At 41.9% G+C, this 22,141-nt stretch overlaps 1 protein-coding gene across 6 annotated transcripts in view; it reads left to right on the forward strand.

Moving 5' to 3' along the window:
- Positions 1 to 22,141, forward strand: part of SMARCC1 (SWI/SNF related, matrix associated, actin dependent regulator of chromatin subfamily c member 1) — a 203,364-nt gene that overhangs the window by 42,065 nt on the left and 139,158 nt on the right. For all 6 annotated transcript variants that reach the window (XM_055279147.2, XM_063609526.1, XM_063609529.1 and 3 more), the window contains 3 exons: positions 5,543 to 5,624; positions 7,507 to 7,599; positions 15,133 to 15,202. In XM_055279147.2, coding sequence (XP_055135122.1) covers positions 5,543 to 5,624; positions 7,507 to 7,599; positions 15,133 to 15,202 — 245 coding nt within the window. The remainder of the gene's footprint in view (positions 1 to 5,542; positions 5,625 to 7,506; positions 7,600 to 15,132; positions 15,203 to 22,141) is intronic.

Below are 22,141 nucleotides of genomic sequence, written 5' to 3' on the forward strand. Positions count from 1 at the left end.
AAGTCTTTTGTGCAGATTGTGCCAGAATTATTTCCTTTCAGGTATAGTTATGTATCCAGTTTCAGTGTGCACCTTCTCTCATCTCTTGTGCCTTACACACTTGAAGTGAGTGCATATTTTAGTAACTCCCCACTCTGTTTGGGTATCTGAATACTGACCTGTCATTCTGACCATGCCCCGACTTGCCCCATGCCTAACATGCCTCTCAGAACTTTGACTGTGTTCTTTAATTGAACCTCACAGTCTAGGTTGCATTTCTAGCTTCAGGTCCAAAGTTTGCTGGTTTTGTTATTATGGCAAGCACTATTTTCTTCTTATTTCATTGTGGTTCTGCTTTCTTACTGACTTTTTAGTAGTCTTTGTTTTAGTCTCTAATGACACGAAGCTCTAATGTCATGCATATGAGGTTGAATGGGAATACGTGGTAATTACTAGCATATTTGTGAAGAGACTGTACAGATTAATATTACAGAATTGGCCAGCTGTGGTAGCTCCTGCCTGTAATCCCAGCACTTTGGGAGGCTGAGGTCGGCGGATTGCTTGAGCCCAGTAGTTTGAACCCAGCCCAGGCAATGTGGAAAAACTCAGCCTCTACAAAAAATAGGAAAATTAGCTGGGTGTGGTGGCGCATGCCTATAGTCCCAGCTACTCGGGAGGCTGAGGTGGGAGGATCACTTGAGCCCAGGATGTAGAGGCTGCAGTGAACCGAGATCGCACCACTGCACTCCAGCCTGGGTGACAGAGACTCTGTGTCAAAAACAAAAAGAGAGATTACAGAATTGAAATGTTAAGTTTGATCTTTCTGTATGTTTCTAAATAGGCAAAATCAGTGAGTGTCTTATTTATGGTTTTTCTCCTGAAGGATAAAACTTTGTATAGAGTTGAAGTATAGTTATATGTAACTGAAGGATAACAAGTTTGACCTATTCATGGAAATCCAAACGGATCTCCCAAAGGAGAGATTAAATACCAAGTTCAATTTCAATTAAGTAGTAGAGAATTGACTGTTAGTGCTCACATGCCCAGAGATTAGGACGTTATTTATTTTTTCCTACAGTTCTAAAGAGATTGTTACATGTTTTTTTTTTCTTTTTTGAGACGGAGTCTTACTCTGTCACCCAGCAGGCTGGAACCCTATCTCGAGAATGTTTATATTAAGTTTTGCTTTCAAATAATACAGAAAGATGTTCAAGCTTCAACCCGAAAGAGGAATGCAAATTAGAACTATAATCATTAGGCCGGTGTGGTGGCTCATGCCTGTAAAAGGGCATCAGAAGCAAACTTCTAAAAGGAAAAACAAAAATGCACTGAGCCAAAGGCAAGACAACAATAGAGCCAAACAGTTTTGTGGGGAAGTGACAAAAGCTGACCTCAAATAAGGAGCTTTGTACGATGACAGCAAGCTATGATACCCTGGAGACCATCCGCACAGGATGGTCCAGTATGCCGTACCCCAAAAGGGTGGCAAACATCCTAGTGGGGCCAGGTGTAGTAGCTCACACCTATAATCCCAGCACTTTGGGAGGCTGAGGCAGAAGAATCATTTAAGTCCAGGAGTTCAAGACTAACCTGGGCAACATAGCAAGACCCCATCTGTATTTTTAAAAATAATAATAAAGTAAATAGATATCCTGGAGGCAATTAGAGCTCTGAAAACAGGTATACAAGTATGAAGAATGAGGGGTGAAGAATTGAAGAATAAGGAAAGGAAAATATATTTGTTATTCATTAAATGGAAGTGTATCATAAAGATCTTCATCCTTGTCTTCACGTTGAGTAGTTGGAGGAGTAGGAGGAAAGAGAAAGGCTGTTCTTGCTTTCTTGGGTGGTAGAGGTAGAAGAAAATCCACATATGAGTCGACCTGCTCATTTCCAGCCTATGTTGTTTAAGGGTCAAATTTAGATATTTTGCCATGTATTTATTTCTAAAATAGGATTTTAGAAAGTATTATAACACTACCATTATTACAGATATGAAAATTAACAATAATTTTTAATATTAAATCGCTGAGTGTTCAAATTTCCCTTATCTCATAAATGATTTTTATATCTTATTTGAATTAATATTCAAACAAGGTGCAGTGCAGACATTGCCTTTGGTTAATGTGACTAACTCTCTTCGAAAAAGATAAAGTTTTCTATCTCTTCCATGTCTTTTCCTCACAAGTACCTCTCGCTCTACTGAAACAGTTGTGTCGTAGGATTGCCCATGTTTTATTAGATTTTGCCTGTATGCCTCCAGTTTATCATTTAACATGGTCTTCTAAATTTCTTGTAAACTGGTGGTAGAGGCTTAGTCTGATTTGGTTCCTTATCTTTTTTTGGCAACAATAATAATCATAGATAATGTTTTATTCTTCTATCTGGAGGTATATAATATCTGGTTGTTTATGTGTGTAATGGGCAGACATTGATGTTCACTGCCTAGGGTCATTTCATTACAACTTTACAAAGTCACAATATTCTAATTTTGAAAATTAGATTGTAGGTTTTTTTTTTTTTTTTTTTTTGGGTCAGAGTCTCACTCTGTCGCCCAGGCTGGAGTGCAGTTTATAGTTTGCTCTATAAAGCTACACATTCTTCTAGCCAGTAGGGCTGTAAAGGAAAAGTTTTAAAAACCTGGCCATTGTCCTCAAGGTATCTAATGAGATGTCTCACTAACAAGATAGGTCTTTGATGGGGCTGTATCAGCACTGTGCACAGGATGTATTAAGAACATGAAAGGCCGGCGCACTGGCTCATGCCTATAATCCCAGCGCTTTGGGAGGCCGAGGTGGGTGGATCATGAGGTCAGGAGTTTGAGACCCACCTGGCCCACATGGTGAAACTCCATTTCTACTAAAAATACAAAAATTAGCCGGATGTGGGCCAGGCGCAGTGGCTCACACCTGTAATCCCAGCGCTTTGGGAGGCCGAGGTGGGTGGATCTTGAGGTCAGGAGTTCGAGATCAGCCTGGCCAATATGGTGAAACCCCATCTCTACTAAAGATACAAAAGATTAGCTGGGCGTGGTGGTGTGCGCCTGTAATCCCAGCTACTCGGGAGGCTGAGGCAGGAGAATTGCTTGAATTCAGAAGGTGGAGGTTGCAGTGAGCTGAGATCGCCCCATTGCACTCCAGTCTGGACGACAGGGCGAGAGTCTGTCTTTAAAAAAAAAAAAAAAGATGGCCGGGCGTGGTGGCTCACATCTGTAATCTGTAATCCCAGCTCTTTGAGAGACTGAGGCGTGCAATCACATGAGGTCAGGAGTTTGAGTCCAGCCTGGCCAACATGGTGAAACCGTGTTTCTACTTATTAAATAACTGGGTGTCGTGGAGCACACCTGTAATCCCAGCTAATCAGGAGGCTGAGGCAGGAGAATCGCTTGAATCCAGGAAGCAGTGGTTGTGGTGAATCGAGTTCACACCACTGCACTCCAGCCTGGGCAATAGAGTGGGATGCCATTTAAAACAACGACAACATGAAAGAAGATAGGCTTAGCTTTATAGAGCAAGTGACTTGGGGACTGGTTCTGGAAGTGAGTGTCAGGCCCATTGAATGGATAGTAACATCTTGGAAAGGCTATAGAGTTTAAAAAGAAAGATTGGAAGTGTGGGGAGCATCTCCAGAATAAAATAGCATGACATGTGATTTAAGAGTATGAGCTCTGGACTCAGACTGCCTAATGCTAGGTAGTACCTGGTAATGATAAAGAAAAAAAAATTTTTTTTTTTTTTTTGAGACGGAGTCTTGCTCTGTCGCCCAGGCTGGAGTGCAGTGGCGCGATCTCGGCTCACTGCAAGCTCCGCCTCCCGGGTTCACGCCATTCTCCTGCCTCAGCCTCTCCGAGTAGCTGGGACTACAGGCGCCCGCCACCACGCCCGGCTAATTTTTTGTATTTTTAGTAGAGACGGGGTTTCACCATGGTCTCGATCTCCTGACCTCGTGATCCTCCTGCCTCGGCCTCCCAAAGTGCTGGGATCACAAGCATGAGCCATCACGCCCGGCGTGATTAAGAAAATCATAACTGGGCCAGGCGTGTTGGCTCACCCCTGTAATGTCAGCGCTTTGGGAGGCTGAGGTGGGAGGATTGCTTGAGCTCAGGAATTTGAGGCCAATCTGGACCAACATAGTGAGACCTTTGGCTTTACAAAAATAAAAATAAAAAACAGTTACCTGAGCGTGATGGCTGGTGCCTATGGACCCAGCTACTCAAGGCTGAGGTTGAGGTGGGAGTATCCTGAGCCCAGGAGTTCAAGGTTACAGGGAGCTCTTACGGCACCAGAGCATTCCAGCCTGGGTGACACAGTGAGACTCTGCCTCAAAAAACAAAAATTATAACTATAGCTAACATTTATTGATCAGTTACTTTATATTAAACTTAAGCACTGTTCTAATATATACCTCATTTAACCTTCACAAAAACCCACAGTAGGCTATTATATTTATGAAGCAGTCGATCCTTGGGTTAACAAATTACTCAAGACTAATGTAGTTTTCCACAATCCTTACTTTCAGTCACTAAGCTCGACTCCTCTCCTGGATGCTAGTGTTAAAAGAACTAAAACAGAGCAAAAACAAAGTAGGTATTGAATAAAAAGTAAGGAGAAACAGGCATTAGACTTTGTAAAGATTTAACCAAATGGAGGTGACATGCTTGGGAACTTAATGTAAAGAGCCATTGGAGAAGAGTTTCAAGTAAAGTAGATCAATTTTACCACATTTAGGAAAACAGTACTTGTTATTCATACTTGCGAGTTTGGGATACCCCCAGCTATCAAGTGATTTCAGATTAAGGGATAATCTCTGCTCTTGACTGCTAGTGTGGCCAGTTAAAAATTTTATTTGGAGAAACCTTGTCTGTTTAAATCACAAGTCTTACAGCTGTATCAGAATTAAATACCCAAGATGCTTTCTTTCCTTTATGTAAGAGAACACAGATACTGCTGAATTTCAACAAATGATTTTTTTTTTTTTTTTTTTTTTTTTTGAGAGGGAGTCTTGCTCTGTCACCAGGCTATGGTGCAATGGCGTGATCCCGGCTCACTGCAACCTCCGCCTCTTGGGTTCAAGCGATTCTCCTGCCTCAGCCTCCCGAGTAGCTGGGATTACAGGTGTGCACCACCATGCCCAGCTGATTTTTGTATTTTTAGTAGAGATGGGGTTTCACCATGTTGGCCAGGCTGGTCTTGAACTCCTGACCTCTTGATTTGCCCCCCTCGGCCTCCCAAAGTGCTGGGATTACAGGCGTCAGCCACTGCGCCCAGCCTGGATCTGTGGACTACTTTTCTATAAGATGTTAAGATGTCTTAGATTTAAGGAAAATTAGATAGATACATCCTGGAATTGATACTTCATTTTCACTGAGGTGGATCTTAATATCTCTTTTATAAAGGTGTTGATACTATGTATTCTTATGTTACTGAGAGAATATCTCACACGTTTTGTAGAGTTATTTTAATTTCCAAATCTTTCTAACTCATTTGCATCGAATTCTAAAACCAAGTTTTCATTTGTATTTAAGCTGGGAGACAAATTAACTAGGGTTTTTCTTTTTTTTTAGGCGGAGGTTTGACCTACAGAACCCATCTCGAATGGATCGTAATGTGGAAATGTTTATGAACATTGAAAAAACATTGGTGCAGGTAACTTGGAAACTTAGGTTATTTAAAAAGTTTGCCTTTAATATATTTTCAGTTTTAAGATTGCCTGGCCAGGCGTGGTGGCTCACGCCTGTAATCCCAGCACTTTGGGAGGCCAAGGCAGGCAGATCACGAGGTCAGGAGATTGAGACCATCCTGGCTAACACGGTGAAACCCCGTCTCTACTAAAAAAAAAAAAAAAAAAAAAAAAAGCCGCGCGTGGTGGCGGGCACCTGTAGTCCCAGCTACTCAGGTGGCTGAGGCAAGAGAATGGTGTGAACCTGGGAGGCGGAGCTTGTAGTGAGCCGAGATTGCGCCCCTGCACTCCAGCCTGGGCAACGGAGCGAGACTCCGTCTCAAAAACAAAAAACAAACAAAGAAACAGATTGGCTTTATTGGATTGCCAAAAGAACAAAGGAAGAAAATGTTCTGAAGGGTATTGTTTTATTATTTTTATGGGTGTTTGGGGATTAGAGCTATGATTAATCTTGTCTTTAAGAGTATTAAAATTTATGGTGAAATAATTTATGATAATTTTCTTCATTAATTTTACCTAATGTATTGTTTGAGTTGTCTTTATTTTATTATTTTATTTTTATTTTCTTTGAGACAGGGTCTCACTCTGTCACCCAGGCTGGAGTGCAGTGGTGCAGTCAGAGCTAGGCTCACTGCAGCTTTGAACTCTCGGGCTCAAGTGATCCTCTCACCTCAGCCTCCCCTGTAGCTGGGACTACAGGCACACGCCATCACACCTGGCTAATTTTTTGTATCTTTTGTAGAAATGGGGTTTTGCCATGTTGGCCAGGCTGGTCTCGAATTCATGTATTCAAGCGATTTGCTTGCTTGGCCTCCCAAAGTTCTGGGATCACAGGCATGAACCACAGAGTCCGGCCTGCTTCATTTTATTTAGTATAAGCACTCTTCCATCCTAGTGTTCACTTGATTGAATATTTTCTTTGGATTTGTTCCATGGTTGTACCATAAATATACATATTATTTCTCTAAATGTATTATAACCTGGAAAAGAGAATGCTTAATGTCCTTATTTGTGTTTCCTAATATGTTTATTGTTTGATAATTTATGGTGATCACTAAATTAACCTCCCTGGGGAGAGGTAGCTGCAAACATTCAGTTAGATATTATTGTTAACTTAATATGTGAAAGTTGTTTGTCCCGCAGATTCTTAGCTAGGGAAACAATTGGATATGTTTTGTTTGTTAGGTGAGAGTTTTCTTCATGATTTGGGGAGTTAACATACATGTTTTGCCATTGCTATTTTTATTTATTTTATTTTATTTTATTTTATTTTATTTTATTTTATATATTTATTTTTTGAGATGGAATCTCGCTCTGTCACCCAGGCTGGAGTTCAGTGGCGCGATCTCGGCTCACTGCAAGCTCCACCTCCTGGGTTCATGTCATTCTCCTGCCTCAGCCTCCCGAGTAGCTGGGACTACAGGTGCCCACCACCACGCCTGGCTGATTTTTTTGTATTTTTAATAGAGACAGGATTTCACCGTGTTAGCCAGGATGGTCTCGATCTCCTGACCTCATGATCCGCCCATCTTGGCCTCCCAACGTGTTGGGATTACAGGCGTGAGCCACTTGCCATTGCTATTTTTCCAATTAACTGTAATCCCCTTCCGTAGCTAAAAACACTACATTAGACCATTAAAGTAAATTTGGGTAAAATTGGGGAGGAAGATTAATCTCACAATCTGGTATGGTATCTTAATGAAAAAGTTGCTGAATTTCTTTAGGTCATGCTTCTCGATATTTTTTGTGGCAGAAAAGTTTATCTGGGGGTGGTTTGTATATTGCATAAATAATGTGATATTATTTCAAAACTAAGAGAATTTGAAAGTCTGTTCTTTTCATCCTCAGAACAATTGTTTGACCAGACCCAACATCTACCTCACTCCAGACATTGATCTGAAGTTGGCTAACAAATTGAAAGATATCATCAAACGACATCAGGTAATAGACACAATCACTTCAGATAATAATACACACGATCACTTCATTTTGTAGTTGTAAGCCTCTAATAAATGTCAGCCATAGTGATGTTTTGGATTTCTTGATATATTTGCATCAAAAGAAATTTTTTTCTTGAGTTTTTTTTTTTTTTTTTTTTTTTCTTAGAAATGAGGTGTCACTTTGTTGCCCAGGCTGGAGTGCAGTGGCACTATCCTAGCGTCCTTGCACACTGTAGCTTTGGACTCCTGGGCTCAAGAGATCTTCCAGTTTTTTTGTTGTTGTTGAGAGAGTCTCGCGCTGTCGCCCAGGCTGGAGTGCAGTGGTGCGATCCCGGTTCATTGCATCCTCTGCCTCCGAGGTTCAAGCGATTCTCATGCCTCAGCCTCCGAAATTGCTGGGACTACAGGTGTGTGCCACCACACCCGGCTAATTATATTTTTCGTAGAGGTGGGTTTTTGCCATGTTGGTGAGCCTGGTCTTGAACTTCTGACCTCAAGTGATCTCCCCACCTCAGCCTCCCAAAGTGCTGGGATTACAGGCATGAGCCACTGTGCCTGGCCACGATGGTTTCTCACTATGTTCCCAGACTGATCCTGAATTCCTGGCTTCAAGACATCCTCCAGCCTCACCCTCCCAAAGTATTAGGATTGATTATAGGTGTGAGTCACCATACCTGGCCTCTTTTTTTTTTTGAGACGGAGTCTCGCTCTGTTGCCCAGGATGGAGTGCAGTTGCACAGTCTTGGCTCACTGCAAGCTCCGCCTCCCGGGTTCACGCCATTCTCCTGCCTCAGCCTCTCCGAGTAGCTGGGACTACAGGCACCCACCACCACACCCGGCTGATTTTTTTTGTATTTTTAGTAGAGACGGAGTTTCACCGTGATCTCAATCTCCTGACCTCGTGATCCGCCCGCCTCGGCCTCCCAAAGTGCTGGGATTACAAGTGTGAGCCACTGCACCTGGCCCCTGGCCTCTTTTTGAGTTCTTAAAGTACCAGTGTTTTTTTCTCTCCACTCATCTTTAGCTTTTAGCCTAGATATAGTCATTGACTTAATAAATGTCAGTGACTTAAAAATAAAAGTCAATGACTTCATAAAGTCATTGGTATGGAGTCATTAGTCTTATTGTAAAGTGTGCTTACATAGACCTAAGGAAACCAATGTATTCTGTATCACAGAACTCTATATCACAGAGATTATAAAGGCAAATAGAGTTGGTAACATAATTGTTGGTAAGAAGGAATGAAATATTACTTTCAAGTAATCCCCTCTCCACTAACCCCCCATTTTATGTATTCTGTTACATATATGATTTTAAAAAAACAGTTGAAGGCTGGGCGTGGTGGCTCACACCTGTAATCCCAGCACTTTGAGAGGCCAAAGCAGGCGGATCACGAGGTCAAGAGATGGAGACCATCCTGGCCAACATGGTGAAACCCCGTCTCTACTAAAAATACAAAATTAGCTGGGCATGGTGGCACGCCACTGTAGTCCCAGCTACTGGGGAGGCTGAGTCAGGAGAATCACTTGAACCCAGGAAGCGGAGGTTGCAGTGAGCTGAGATGGCGCCACTGTACTCCTGATGACAGAGTGAGACTCCATCTCAGAAAAATTCTGCCCCCTCAAGCTTACTTTGTCTTGATACACGTGTACTAGTACTGTCTTCTGACATCTTAGCCGCCTTCTTCTGACTTCATTTTAGGCTGAGACTTTGGGTATTTACTACATGTAAGTTTATGATTACACACGACTAAACTGTAATTAAGCCCATCACATAGTAAGCTAGCTGAGGAGACTTATGTAGAAGATAATTTTCTGAAACATTCTTTGTGTGACTGAGTTTTATGGATCCTTAGAATTGGTTGAGAAGCCTCATGAAATGTCTTTTATTCCTGCTGCAAAAGAGATTACCAATTGAATTATGTTTTATCATTTAGTAAAATATCTTGCATGTTCTGAAAGTTAATGTTTCTAATACTGTGTACAATTATAGAGTACATTCTTCCTCTTATGTATGACATCTCTAAGTGTAAGGTGATATAATTACTTTATCATATTGGGCAATCTGAAGTCTAGTTCCCTTTTTTCACTAGTATTATGGCTTTGAACAGATCCCTTAAACCTCTCTCTTTTGGAATATCTTTTTATTGGATTGACTGTCAAATGCAGTTTAAAGTATATGTGGAATGTTACCAGGGCAGAAGTAGAAGAAATTAACCTGCTGTTTCTTTCCTTGAAGCTGAAATTACCTACTCTTTTTGCTACCGGGTCATACTGGAAATATTTTATATATTGCCTACAGTTTATGCTGAATATTTAGCTGTTATATATGTATGTATATATACACATATATATACAAACATATATGTGTATATATGTATATACACGCACATATGTTTATATATGTGTGTATACACACACACACACACATATATATATATATATACACACTTTTTTTTTTTTTTTTTTGGAGACAGGGTCTCGCTCTGTCGCCCAGGCTAGAGTGCAGTGGTGTGATCTCGGCTCACTGCAAGCTCCACCTCCTGGGTTCACGCCATTCTCCTGCCTCAGCCTCCCAAGTAGCTGGGACTACAGGCGCCCGCCACCACGCCTGGCTAATTTTTTTGTATTTTTAGTCTTGACCTCGTGATCCGCCTGCCTTGGCCTCCCAAAGTGCTGGGATTACAGGCATGAGCCACTGCACCCGGCCCTTGTGCTGCTAATTTTTGTATTTTTTAGCAGAGACGGGGTTTTACCATATTGGAAAGGCTGGTCTCAAATTCCTGACTTTGTGATCTGCCCGAAGTGCTGAGATTATAGTCATGAGCCACCTTGCCCGGCCTTCTTGTTCTTTTTTTTAACAACAGGTGTGCTCCACTGCACCTGGCTATTTTTTTTTTTATTTTTGAAGAGACAGGGTCTTGCCTAGGCTGGTCTCAAGCTCCTGGCCTCAAGAGATTCCCCCTGCCGCCTCGGCATCCCAAAGTGCTGGGATTGCACTTGTGAGCCACAGAACCCGCCCTGCAGCACCCCCTCGCCCGCCGCCCTGCTCCTTTTTTTAAATGGAAGGTTTGTGGAAACTGTGTCAAGCAAGTCTGTTGGTGCCATTTTCCCAACAGCACGTGCTTACATTATGTCTGTGTATCACATTTTGGTAATTCTCACAGTATTTCAAACTTTTTTAGTTTTTTGCTTGTTCATTTGTTTTTTTTTTTGAGACGAAGTCTTTCTCTGTCAGCCAGGCTGGAGCCCAGTGGTGTGATCTCGGCTCACTGCATCCTCCACCTCCCGGGTTTAAGCAGTTCTCTGCCTCAGCCTCCTGAGTAGCTGGGATTACAGGCACCCACCACCATGTCCGGCTAATTTTTGTATTTTTAGTAGAGGGGGTTTCACCGTGTTGGCCAGGCTGGTCTTGAACTCCTGACCTCGTGATCCACCCCCCTCGGCCTCCCAGAGTGCTGGGATTACAAGTGTGAGCCACCGTGCCTGACTTACGTTTTTAGTAGTATTATACATGTTATAGTGATCTGTGATAGGCGCTATTTGATATTATTTTAATTGCTTTGGTTTAGCACAACACCCATAGAAGATAGTGAAGTTAATTGATAAATGTATATGTTCTGACTTCTCCACTGACTGGCCACTTCTCTATCTCTCTACCTCTCGTCTAGCCTGCCTATTCCCTGAGACCCACAAGTATTAAAATTAGGCCAATTAATAACCCTACAATGGCCTCTAGCTGGTCAAGTCAAAGGAAGAGTTGCTTATCTCTCACTTTAAATCAAAAGCTAGTAGTGATTTCGTTCAGTGAGGAAGGCATGACAAAAGCCAAGATAAACTGAGAACTTGGCTTTTTAAGCCAAGCAGCCAGGTTTTTAGTGCAAAGGAAAAGTTTTTGAGGGAAATTAAAAGTGGGACTGTAGTGAACATGCAAATGTAGGATGCAAAACATGCTTATTGCTGATACTGAGAAAGTTTCAGTGGTCTGGTTAGGAGATCAAAACAGCCCAACATTTCCTTAAGCTAAATTCTAATCCAGAACAAAGGCCTAACTCTTCGATTCTGTGAAGGCTGAGAGAGGTGAGGAAGCTGCGGAGGAACGTTTGAAGCCAGCAGAGGTTACCTAATGAGGTTTAAGGAAAGAAGCCGTTTTCAGAACATAAAAACGCAAGTTGAAGCAACAAGTGCTAATGTAGAAGCTGCAGCAAGTTATCCAGAAGATTTAGTAAAGATAATTGGTGAAGCTGGCTACACCAAACAGCAGATATTCAATGTAAATGAAATAGTCTTCTATTAAAATAAGATGCTATTTAGGACTGTCATAGTTAGAGAAGTCAATGCCTGGCTTAAAAGCTTCAGCCAGGCTATTTTGGGGCTTAATGCAGTTGGTGACTGTAAGTTGAAGCCAATGGTCGTTTGCCATTCTGACAATAGTAAGGCCCTACAGATTATCCTACATCTACTTTGCCTGTGCTCCATAACAAAACAGTAATGCCTAGATGACAGCACATCTGTTTACAGTATGGTTTACTGAATACTTTAAGCCCACTGTAGAGACCTCTGCTCAGGAAAAACAATTTCTTTTGAAATATTACTGCTCATTGACAGTCACCTAGTCACCAAAGCCTCTGTTGCCGATGTACAAGGAAATTAATATTATTTCCATGCATAGTAACACAACTTCCATTCTGCAGCCATGTTTTAAGGAATACTTTGACTTTCAAGTCTTGTTATTTAAGAAGTACATTTTGTTTTTTGTTTTTTGTTTTTTTTTTTTTGAGACGGAGTCTTGCTGTGTCGCCCAGGCTGGAGTGCAGTGGTGCGATCTTGGCTCACTGCAGGCTCCGCCTCCCAGGTTCACTCCATTCTCCTGCCTTAGCCTCCTGAGTAGCTGGGCCTATAGACGCCCACCACCATGCCCGGCTAATTTTTTGTGTGTTTAGTAGAGACGGGGTTTCACTGTATTAGCCAGGATGGTCTTGATCTCCTGACCTCGTGATCCACCCGCCTCGGCCTCCCAAAGTGCTGGGATTACAGGCGTGAGCCACCATGCCCGGCCAAGAAATACATTTTGTAAAGATAGAGCTGCTGTAGTTAGTGGTTCTTATGATGGATCTGGGCAAAGTAAATTGAAAATCTTCTGGAACAGATTCATCATTCTAGATGCCACTAGGAACACATGCGATTCATCAGAGGTCGAAGTATCAACAGTAACAGAAGCTTGGAAGACGTGGATTCTGATCCTCATGGTTGACTTTGAGGGGTAAAGACTTTAGTAGAGGAAGTAACTACAGACGTGGTTCAAATAAGAGAACTAGAATTTGAAGTGAAGCCGTGTGACTGAATTGCCACGATCTCATGACAAAACTTGAACAGATGCAACAGTTGTTTCTTATGGATGAACAAAGTGCTTTCTTGACATGGAATCTACTCCTGGCACAGTTGCTGTTAACATTGTTGAAATGAGAACAAAGGATTTTAAATATTACATAAATTTAGTTGATAAAGCAAGCAGCAGGGTTTTGAAAGAAATTCTGCTGTGTGTAAAATGCTGTCAGCATCGCATGCTACAGAGAAATCGTTTCTGAAAGGAGTCAATGTGACAAACTTTACCGTTGACTTATCTTAAGAAATTGCCACAGCCACCTTAACCTTCAGCAACCACCACCCTGATCAGTCAGCTGCCAGCATCATTGAGGCAGTATCCTCCAGCCGCAAAAAGACTGATTTGCTTAAGTCTCAGATGATTGTTGGCATTTTTTTTTTTTTTTTTTTTTGAGATGGCATTTTGCTCTTGTTGTCCAGGCTGGAGTGCAATGGCACGATCTTGGCTCGCTGCAACCTCTGCCTCCAGGGTTCAAGGGATTCTCCTGCCTCAGCCTCCTGAGTAGCTGGGATTATAGGCGCCTGCCACCACACCCGGCTAATTTTTTGTATTTTTAGTAGACACGCATTTCACCATGTTGGCTAGGCTGGTCTCGAACTTCTGACCTCAGGTGATCCACCTGCCTTGACCTCCCAAAGTGCTGGGATTACAGACGTGAGCCACTGGGCCCGGCTGTTATTGTTAGCATTTTCTAGCAATAAAATATTTTTAAATTAAGGTATGTACACTGTTTTCTAAAACTGTGTAAACTTAACTTTTGATTTTTGTTTTGAGAGACAGGGTCTCTCTCACTGTATTGCCCAGGCTAAGGTACACTGGCATAATCAGTTCACTGCAACCTTGAACATTTGGGCTCAAATGATCCTCCCACCTCACCTCCTGAGTAGCTGGGACTACAGGCACAAAAGTGCCTGGCTAATTTCTTTTTTAATTTGAGACAAGGTCTCACTGTGTTGCCCAGACTAGTCTTGAACTCCTAGGCTCAAGTGATCCTTTCACCTCAGCCTTCCAAAGTGCTGGGATTACAGGTGTGAGCAGCTGCACCTGGCCTAAATGTAACTTTTTTTTTATTTTTTGAGACAGAGTCTTACGTTGTCCCCCAAGCTAGTGGTGCCATCTTGGCTCACTGCAAACTGCCTCCTGGGCTCAAGTGATTCTTCTGCCTCAGCCTCCGGAATAGCTGAGATTACAGGCATGTGCCACCACGCCCAGCTAATTTTTATATTTTTAATAGAGTTGGGGTTTCACCGTGTTGGCCATGCTGGTCTCGAACTCCTGGCCTCAAATGATCCACCTGGCTCCCAAATTGCTAGGATTACATACATGAGCCACCACATCGGGCCATAAATGTAACTTTTATATGCATCAGGAAACTAAATTTGTGCAACTAATTTTGTAATGCTTTATTACAGTGGTCTGAAACTGAACTTGACAATATATCTGTTTTATGCTTGCACATAGTCCTAGCTTATGGCTCAAGGCCAGGAATGGCATTGATTCACTTGAAGTAATGATGATTTGTGATGACTTTGGAAGTAATTTTAAGAAGTAGTAGTACCTGGCTGAACACAGTGGCTCACACCTGTAATCCCAGAACTTTGGAAGGCCAAGGCAGGCAGCTCACCTAAGGTCAGGAGTTCAAGACCAGCCTGACCAACATGGTGAAACCCCATCTCTACTAAAAATAGAAAAATTAGCCAGGCATGCTGGTGGGTGCCTGTAATCCCAGCTACTCGGGAGGCTGAGGCAGGAGAATCGTTTGAACCCAGGAGACGGAGGAGGTTGCAGTGAGCCAAGATTGTGCTGCCACACTCTAGCCTGGGTGACAGAGCAAGACTCCATTTCAGGAAAAAAAATAATTAGTAGTACCCATATTACTGATATGGATACCCAGAGAGAGAGATCTGTAGAGAACTAGCTAATAGGTGCTCGAATTACTTTTTCTATACATCAGTCTAAACTGTGTAGACAATTTTTTGGTTTATTGTTGTTAATCACTTTTTTTATTTGATCAAAAAGAAGCAAGTCTTTTTAAATAAAGTCTATAAGTAAAACCATGCTTTTAGAATTTGTATGGAATTTGTATCTGGATCTCATAGTTCATTGCCATGTGCTTTATTTTTGTGGTTTTTGTTCATTTGCTTTCCAGGGTACATTTACGGATGAGAAGTCAAAAGCTTCCCACCACATTTACCCATATTCTTCCTCACAAGACGATGGTAAGTTAGTTTTGCGTTGTGAACAGATATGCTCATACATCATACCAAATGAATTTTATGTCATATCCTTAAAGACTTAAACAGAATAACCAGCTTTTTATTTGTTTTTGTTTTGTTTTGAAGATGGAGTCTGTTGCCCAGGCTGGAGAGCAGTGGTGTGATCTCAGCTCACTGCCACCTCCACCTCCTAGGTTCGAGATTCTCCTGACTCAGCCTCCTGAGCAGCTGGGAATATAGGCTCCCACCACCATGCCCAGCTCTAATATTTGTATTTTTAGTAGAGATGGAGTTTCACCATGTTGGCCAGGATGGTTTCGATCTCTTGACCTTGTGATCTGCCCACCTTGGCCTCCCAAAGTGCTGGGTTTACAGGTGTGAGCCATGGTGCCCAGCCAACATTAACTTTCAAAAGATGTAGTAGAAGCTGTGCCTAGAGGAACATTTATTTCTTTATATTAGGAAAGGAGAAAGGTTAGAAATCAGTGGTCCAAACATCTTTCTCAAGAAATTAGAAAAACACCACCAAATTAAACCTAACAAAAAGGAAATAATAAAAGCAAAAATTAATGATGTAGAAAATACACATTAGTGAGATATTCAGCAACGTCACGTGGTTCTTAGACTAATAAGGGCCGGACCTGGTGTCTCATGCCTGTAATCCCAGCAGTTTGGGAGGCCGAGGTGGATGGATCACTTGAGGTCAGGGGTTTGAGATCAGCCTGACCAAAACGGTGAAACCCCATCTCTACTAAAAATACCAAAAATTAGCCGGGTGTGCTGGCACCCATTTGTAATCCCAGCTACTTGGGAGGCTGAGGCAGGATAATCGCTTGAACTTGGGATGTGGAGGTTGCAGTGAGTCAAGATCTTGCCACTGCACTCCAGCCTGGGTGACAGAAGGAGACTGCATCTCAAAAAAAAAAAAAAAAAAAAAAAAAAGAAGGACTAATAAGGTGGTTAAATCCGGGTATGGTGATATGTGCCTGTATTCCAGCTCCTCTGGAGGCTGAGGTGGGAGGATCACTTGAGGTCAGGAGTTTGAGGCTGTGGCATGTGATAATTGTGCCTTTGTGTAGCCATTGCACTCCAACCTGGGCAACATAGTGAAATCTCATGTCTTAAAAAACAAGGCCTGGCGCTGTAGCTCAGGCCTGTAATCCCAGCACTCTGGGAGGCCAAGGCGGGTGGATCACCTGAGTCAGGAGTTTGAGACCAGCCTGACCAACATGGCGAAATTTAACCGGGAGTGGTGGCAGGTATCTGTATTCCTAGCTACTCGGGAGGCTGAGGCAGGAGAATCGCTTGAACCTGGGAGGTGGAGGTTGCAGTGAGCTGAGATTGCACCACTGCACTCCAGCTTGGGCAAGAAGAGCAAAACTCTATCTTACCAAAAAAAAAAAAAAGAAGAAGATACCTATTGGTAAAAGAGGAAAATAGCCAAAACCTAAGTTAAAATAATTAGGTGAATGGATAAACAAATTGTGGTATATACATACAGTGCAATTATTTTTTTTGAGACGGAGTCTTTGCCCTGTCACCCAGGCTAGAGTGCAGTCATGTGATCTCGGCTCACTGCAACCTCTGCCTCCTGAGTTAAAGTGATTCTCCTTCCTCAGCCTCCTGAATAGCTGGGATTACAGGTGCCCACCACCATGCCCTGCTAATTTTTGTATTTTTAGTAGAGATGGGGTTTCACTGTCTTGGCCAGGTTGGTCTCGAACTCCTGACCTCATGATCCACCTGCCTCGGCCTCCCAAAGTGCTGGGATTATAGGCGTGAGCCACTGCGCCCGGCCAGTTTTTTTAAGACGGAGTCTTGCTGTGTCACCCAGAATGGAGTGTAGTGGCATCATCTTGGCGCACTGCAGCCTCTGCCTCCTGGGTTCAAGCGATTCTCCTGCCTCAACCTCCCAAGTAGCTGGGACTACAGGAGTGCACCACCACACCCAGCTAATTTTTTTTGTATTTTTAGTAGAGACAGGGTTTCACCGTGTTGGACAGGCTTGTCTCAAACTCCTGACCTCAAGTGATCCAAACGCCTCAGCCTCCCAAAGTGCTGGGATTAGAGGCGTGAGTCACCACTCCTGGCCCCACACAGTGGAATATTATTCAAACTTGAAAAAAGAAGGAAATTTTAACATGCTAATAACATGGACAAATACCATATGATTCCAATTTTATGAAGTACCGGAAGTAGTGAAATTCATTGATAGTGAATGTAACATGGTTGTTATCAGAGACTAAGAATTTGACCACCTTAGATGAAATCATACAGAATTTGTCCTTTTATGATTAATTTGTTTTGCTTAGTGTAATGTCTTCAAAGTTTATTCATGTTACAGCATGTGCTAGAATTTCCTTTTTAAGCCTGGCTAATGCTCCATCAGGGAGTTGCTGTTCATTGGGTGTAGGGTTTTAGTTTCGTAATGTGCAGAGAGATCTGGAGATTGGACATGCAACACTGGCTGTACCTAACATTACTGAACTGCTGAACTGCTTATAAAATGGTTAAAATGGTAAATTTTATGTTTACCGTCTTAACGGAAAGCAGACAAAACACTAATTAATAGAATAAAGCATTGGCAATAACAATAATGATGATGAAGCAATCCAAATAGAGTTAAACGCTTTAAAAGTGTTCCACCATGTAGAGCTAAATTGTTGTTTCCACTCTGTTTTCCTGTTTGTTTTCTATATCCATACATATTGATTGCCTTTCACCTTCCTGACTGGGCCATGTTCTCTCTTTATTTTTATTTTTTAAATTATTTTAAATTATCATTAAATATATTAGGGATGGGTGTCTCACTATATTTCCTAGACTGGTGTTGAACTCCTGGTATCAAGCAGTCCTCCCACCTCAGCCTCTCAAGTAATGTTATTATTTTTTAATAACAGGCTAATTGAGATATAATCCACATACCATAAAATTCACCTTTTTTTGGTTTTGTTTTGTTTTTTGAGGCAGAGTCTCACTTTTTTATCCAGGCTGGAGTGCAGTGGCATGATCTTGGCTCACTGCAGCTTCTGCCTCCCAGGTTCAAGCGATTCTCCTGCCTCAGCCTCCTGAGTAGCTGGGATTACAGGCATCCGCCACGACACCCAGCTAATTTTTGTATTTTTAGTAGAGACGGGGTTTCACCATGTTGGCCAGGCTCGTCTTCAACTCCTGACCTCAGGTGATCCACCCGACCCGGCCTCCCAAAGTGTTGGGATTACAGGCGTGAGTCACTGCGCCTAGCAAAATTCACCATTTAAAAATGCACAGTTGTGCTGGGCCCAGTGGCTCATGCCTGTAATCCCAGCACTTTGGGATGCTGAGGCAAGCGGATCACCTGAGGCCAGGATTTTGAGACCAGCCTGGCCAACATGGTGAAACCCCGTCTCTACTAAAAACACAAAAAAATAGCTGGGCATGGTGGCGGGCACCTGTCATTCCAGCTACTTGGGAGGCTGAGGCGGGAGAATTGCTCAAACCCAGGAGGCGGAGGTTGTGGTGAGCCCAGATGGCATCACTGCACTCCAGCCTATACAACAGAGTGAGACGCCGTCTCCAAAAAAAATATATATATAATAATAATAACAATAAAGTGCACAATTGAAAATTTTTTAGTATATTTACAGTTGTGCAGCCATCACTGTTAATTTCAAAATGTTTTCATCACTTTAAAAATAAACCCATACCTGTTAGCAGTCACTTTCCCTTCACCCACCTTAGTCCTTGACAACCAGCAGTCCACTCTCTTGCTGTATGGATATATTTGTTCAGGACATTTCGTAGAAATGAAAGCATAGTGACATACGATCTCTTATGTCTCACTCTTTTCATTTAGCATAATATTTTCAAGGTGAATCTGTTTGATATGGTATTCCTTTTTTATTGTAAAAAGCACATAACATTTATCTTAATCATTTTTATGTATACAGTATAGTAGTGTTAAGTATAAACATCTTGCTGTGCAATAGATTTTTTTTTTGGAGACAGTCTTTTTCTGTTACCTAGGCTGCTGTGGTGCGATCATGGCTCCATGTAGCCTTGTCCTCCTACCTCAGCCTCCCGAGTAGCTGGGACTAGTGGTGCACAACACCACACATGGCTAATTTATAAACAATTTTTGTAGAGATATGTTGCCAAGGCTGGTTTCAAACTCCTGGGCTCAAGTGATCCTCCTGCCTTACTTAGCCTCCCAGTGTTATGGGATTACAGGCGTGAGCCACTGTGCACAGTCATGTGCAAGAGATCTTTAGAACTTTTTCATCTGGCAGAACTGATACTCTGTACCCATTAAACATCTCTTTTTCTCTTTCCCCTAGCACAGGGATGTCCAATCTTGGCTTCCCTGGGCCACATTGGAAGAATAATAATTGTTTTGGGCCACACATAAAATACAGTAATGCTAGCAATAGTGGATGAACTTAAAACACACACAAAAAAACTCATAATGTTCTAAGAAAGCTTGTGTTGGGCTACATTCAAAGCCATCCTTGGCTGCACGTAATCCATGGGTCTTGGGTTGGACAAGCTTGTGCTACTGCTTTTGACTACCATTCTGCTTTCTATTTCTAAAAGTTTGACTACTCTAGATACCTAATATAAGTGGAATCATTTAGTATTTGTATTATTGTGACTGGCCTGTTTTACTAGTACAGTGTCCTTATTCATTCATGTCGTAGCATGTGCCTGTATTCCATTATATTTGTACACCATTTTTTATGTATTCATACATAGATGGACATACAGGTTGCTTTTGCATTTTGGCTATTGTGAATACTGCTCTAATGAACATGGGTGTGCAAGTATCTCTTCAGCATCCTACTTTCATCCTACTTTCTTTTGGGCATATATCCAGAAGTGGTATTGCTAGATCGTATGGTAATACTGTTTTTAATTGTTTTGAGGACCCTTTCATAGCTGCTCCATCATTTTATATACTCATCAACGGTGCACAATGGTTCCAGTTTTTCTGTATTTTTGTTAACACTTGTTATTTTCTATTTTGTTATAATGGTCATCCTAACAGATAAAAGCTGATATATCATTGTTTTGATTTTCATTGTCCTGATGATTAGTGACATTGAGTATCTTTTCATATGCTTATTGGTCATTTGTATATCATCTTTGGAGAAATACCTACTGAAGTACTTTTTTCGTTTTTATTTTTTATTTTTATTTTTTAATTTTTCGAGATGGAGTTTCACTCTTGTTGCCCAGGCCTAAAGTGCAGTGGTGTGGTCTCGGCTCACTGCAACCTCCACCTCCCAGGTTCAAGCATTTCTGCCTCAGCCACTCAAGTAGCTGGGATTACAGGCCCCTGCCACCATGCCCAGCTAATTTTTGTAGTTTTAGTAGAGACAAGGTTTCATCATGTTGGCCAGGCTGGTCTCAAACTACTGACCTCAGGTGATCTGCTGCCTTGACCTCCCAAAGTGCTGGGATTACAGGCGTGAGCCACCACGCCTGGCCTCGTTTTTAAATTGTTTGTTGTTATTGTTCAGTTCTAGGCCTTTAAAAATTTTTTTTTTTTTTTTAAGACAGAATTTCGTTCCCGTCACCCAGGCTGGTTGCGGTGAGCCGAGATCGCGCTACTGCACTCCAGCCTGGGCAACAGAGTGAGACTCCGTCTCAAAAAAAAAAAAAACCCAACAAAAAAACCCAATTCTCTTGTTCTAGCTAAGCTAATTTCAATTAATTATTATGTTAACTGTTTGATATGCTAATTAACTGTCTTTTATATTATACTAATTTTTTTTTTTTATTATACTTTAGGGTTTTAGGGTACATGTGCACAATGTGCAGATTTGTTACATATGTATCCATGTGCCATGTTGATTTCCTGCACCCATTAACTCGTCATTTAGCATTAGGTATATCTCCTAATGCTGTCCCTCCCCCCTCCCCCCACCCCACAACAGTCCCCGGAGTGTGATGTTCCCCTTCCTGTGTCCATGAGTTCTCATTGTTCAATTCCCACCTTTGAGTGAGAACATGCGGCGTTTGGTTTTTTGTCCTTGCGATAGTTTACTGAGAATGATGTTTTCCAGTTTCATCCATGTCCCTACAAAGGACACGAACTCATCATTTTTTATGGCTGCATAGTATTCCATGGTGTATATGTGCCACATTTTCTTAATCCAGTCTATCGTTGTTGGACATTTGGGTTGGTTCCAACTCTTTGCTATTGTGAATAGTGCCGCAATAAACATACGTGTGCATGTGTCTTTATAGCAGCATGATTTATAGTCCTTTGGGTATATACCCAGTAATGGGATGGCTGGGTCAAATGGTATTTCTAGTTCGAGATCCCTGAGGAATCGCCACACTGACTTCCACAATGGTTGAACTAGTTTACAGTCCCACCAACAGTGTAAAAGTGTTCCTATTTGTCCACATCCTCTCCAGCACCTGTTGTTTCCAGATTTTTTAATGATGGCCATTCTAACTGGTGTGAGATGGTATCTCACTGTGGTTTTGATTTGCATTTCTCTGATGGCCAGTGATGATGAGCATTTCTTCATGTGTTTTTTGGCTGCATAAATGTCTTCTTTTGAGAAGTGTCTGTTCATGTCCTCTGCCCACTTTTTGATGGGGTTGTTTGTTTTTTTCTTGTAAATTTGTTTGAGTTCATTGTAGATTCTGGATATTAGCCCTTTGTCAGATGAGTAGGTTGCAAAAATTTTCTCCCATTCTGTAGGTTGTCTGTTCACTCTGATGATAGTTTCTTCTGCTGTGCAGAAGCTCTTTAGTTTAATGAGATCCCATTTGTCGATTTTGGCTTTTGTTGCCATTGCTTTTGGTGTTTTAGACATGAAGTCCTTGCCCACGCCTATGTCCTGAATGGTATTGCCTAGGTTTTCTTGTAGGATTTTAATGGTTTTAGGTCTAACATTTAAGTCTTTAATCCATCTTGAATTAATTTTTGTACAAGGTGTAAGGAAGGGA

Source organism: Symphalangus syndactylus, chromosome 1, assembly GCF_028878055.3.
Source record: "Symphalangus syndactylus isolate Jambi chromosome 1, NHGRI_mSymSyn1-v2.1_pri, whole genome shotgun sequence".
Lineage (NCBI taxonomy): Eukaryota > Metazoa > Chordata > Mammalia > Primates > Hylobatidae > Symphalangus > Symphalangus syndactylus.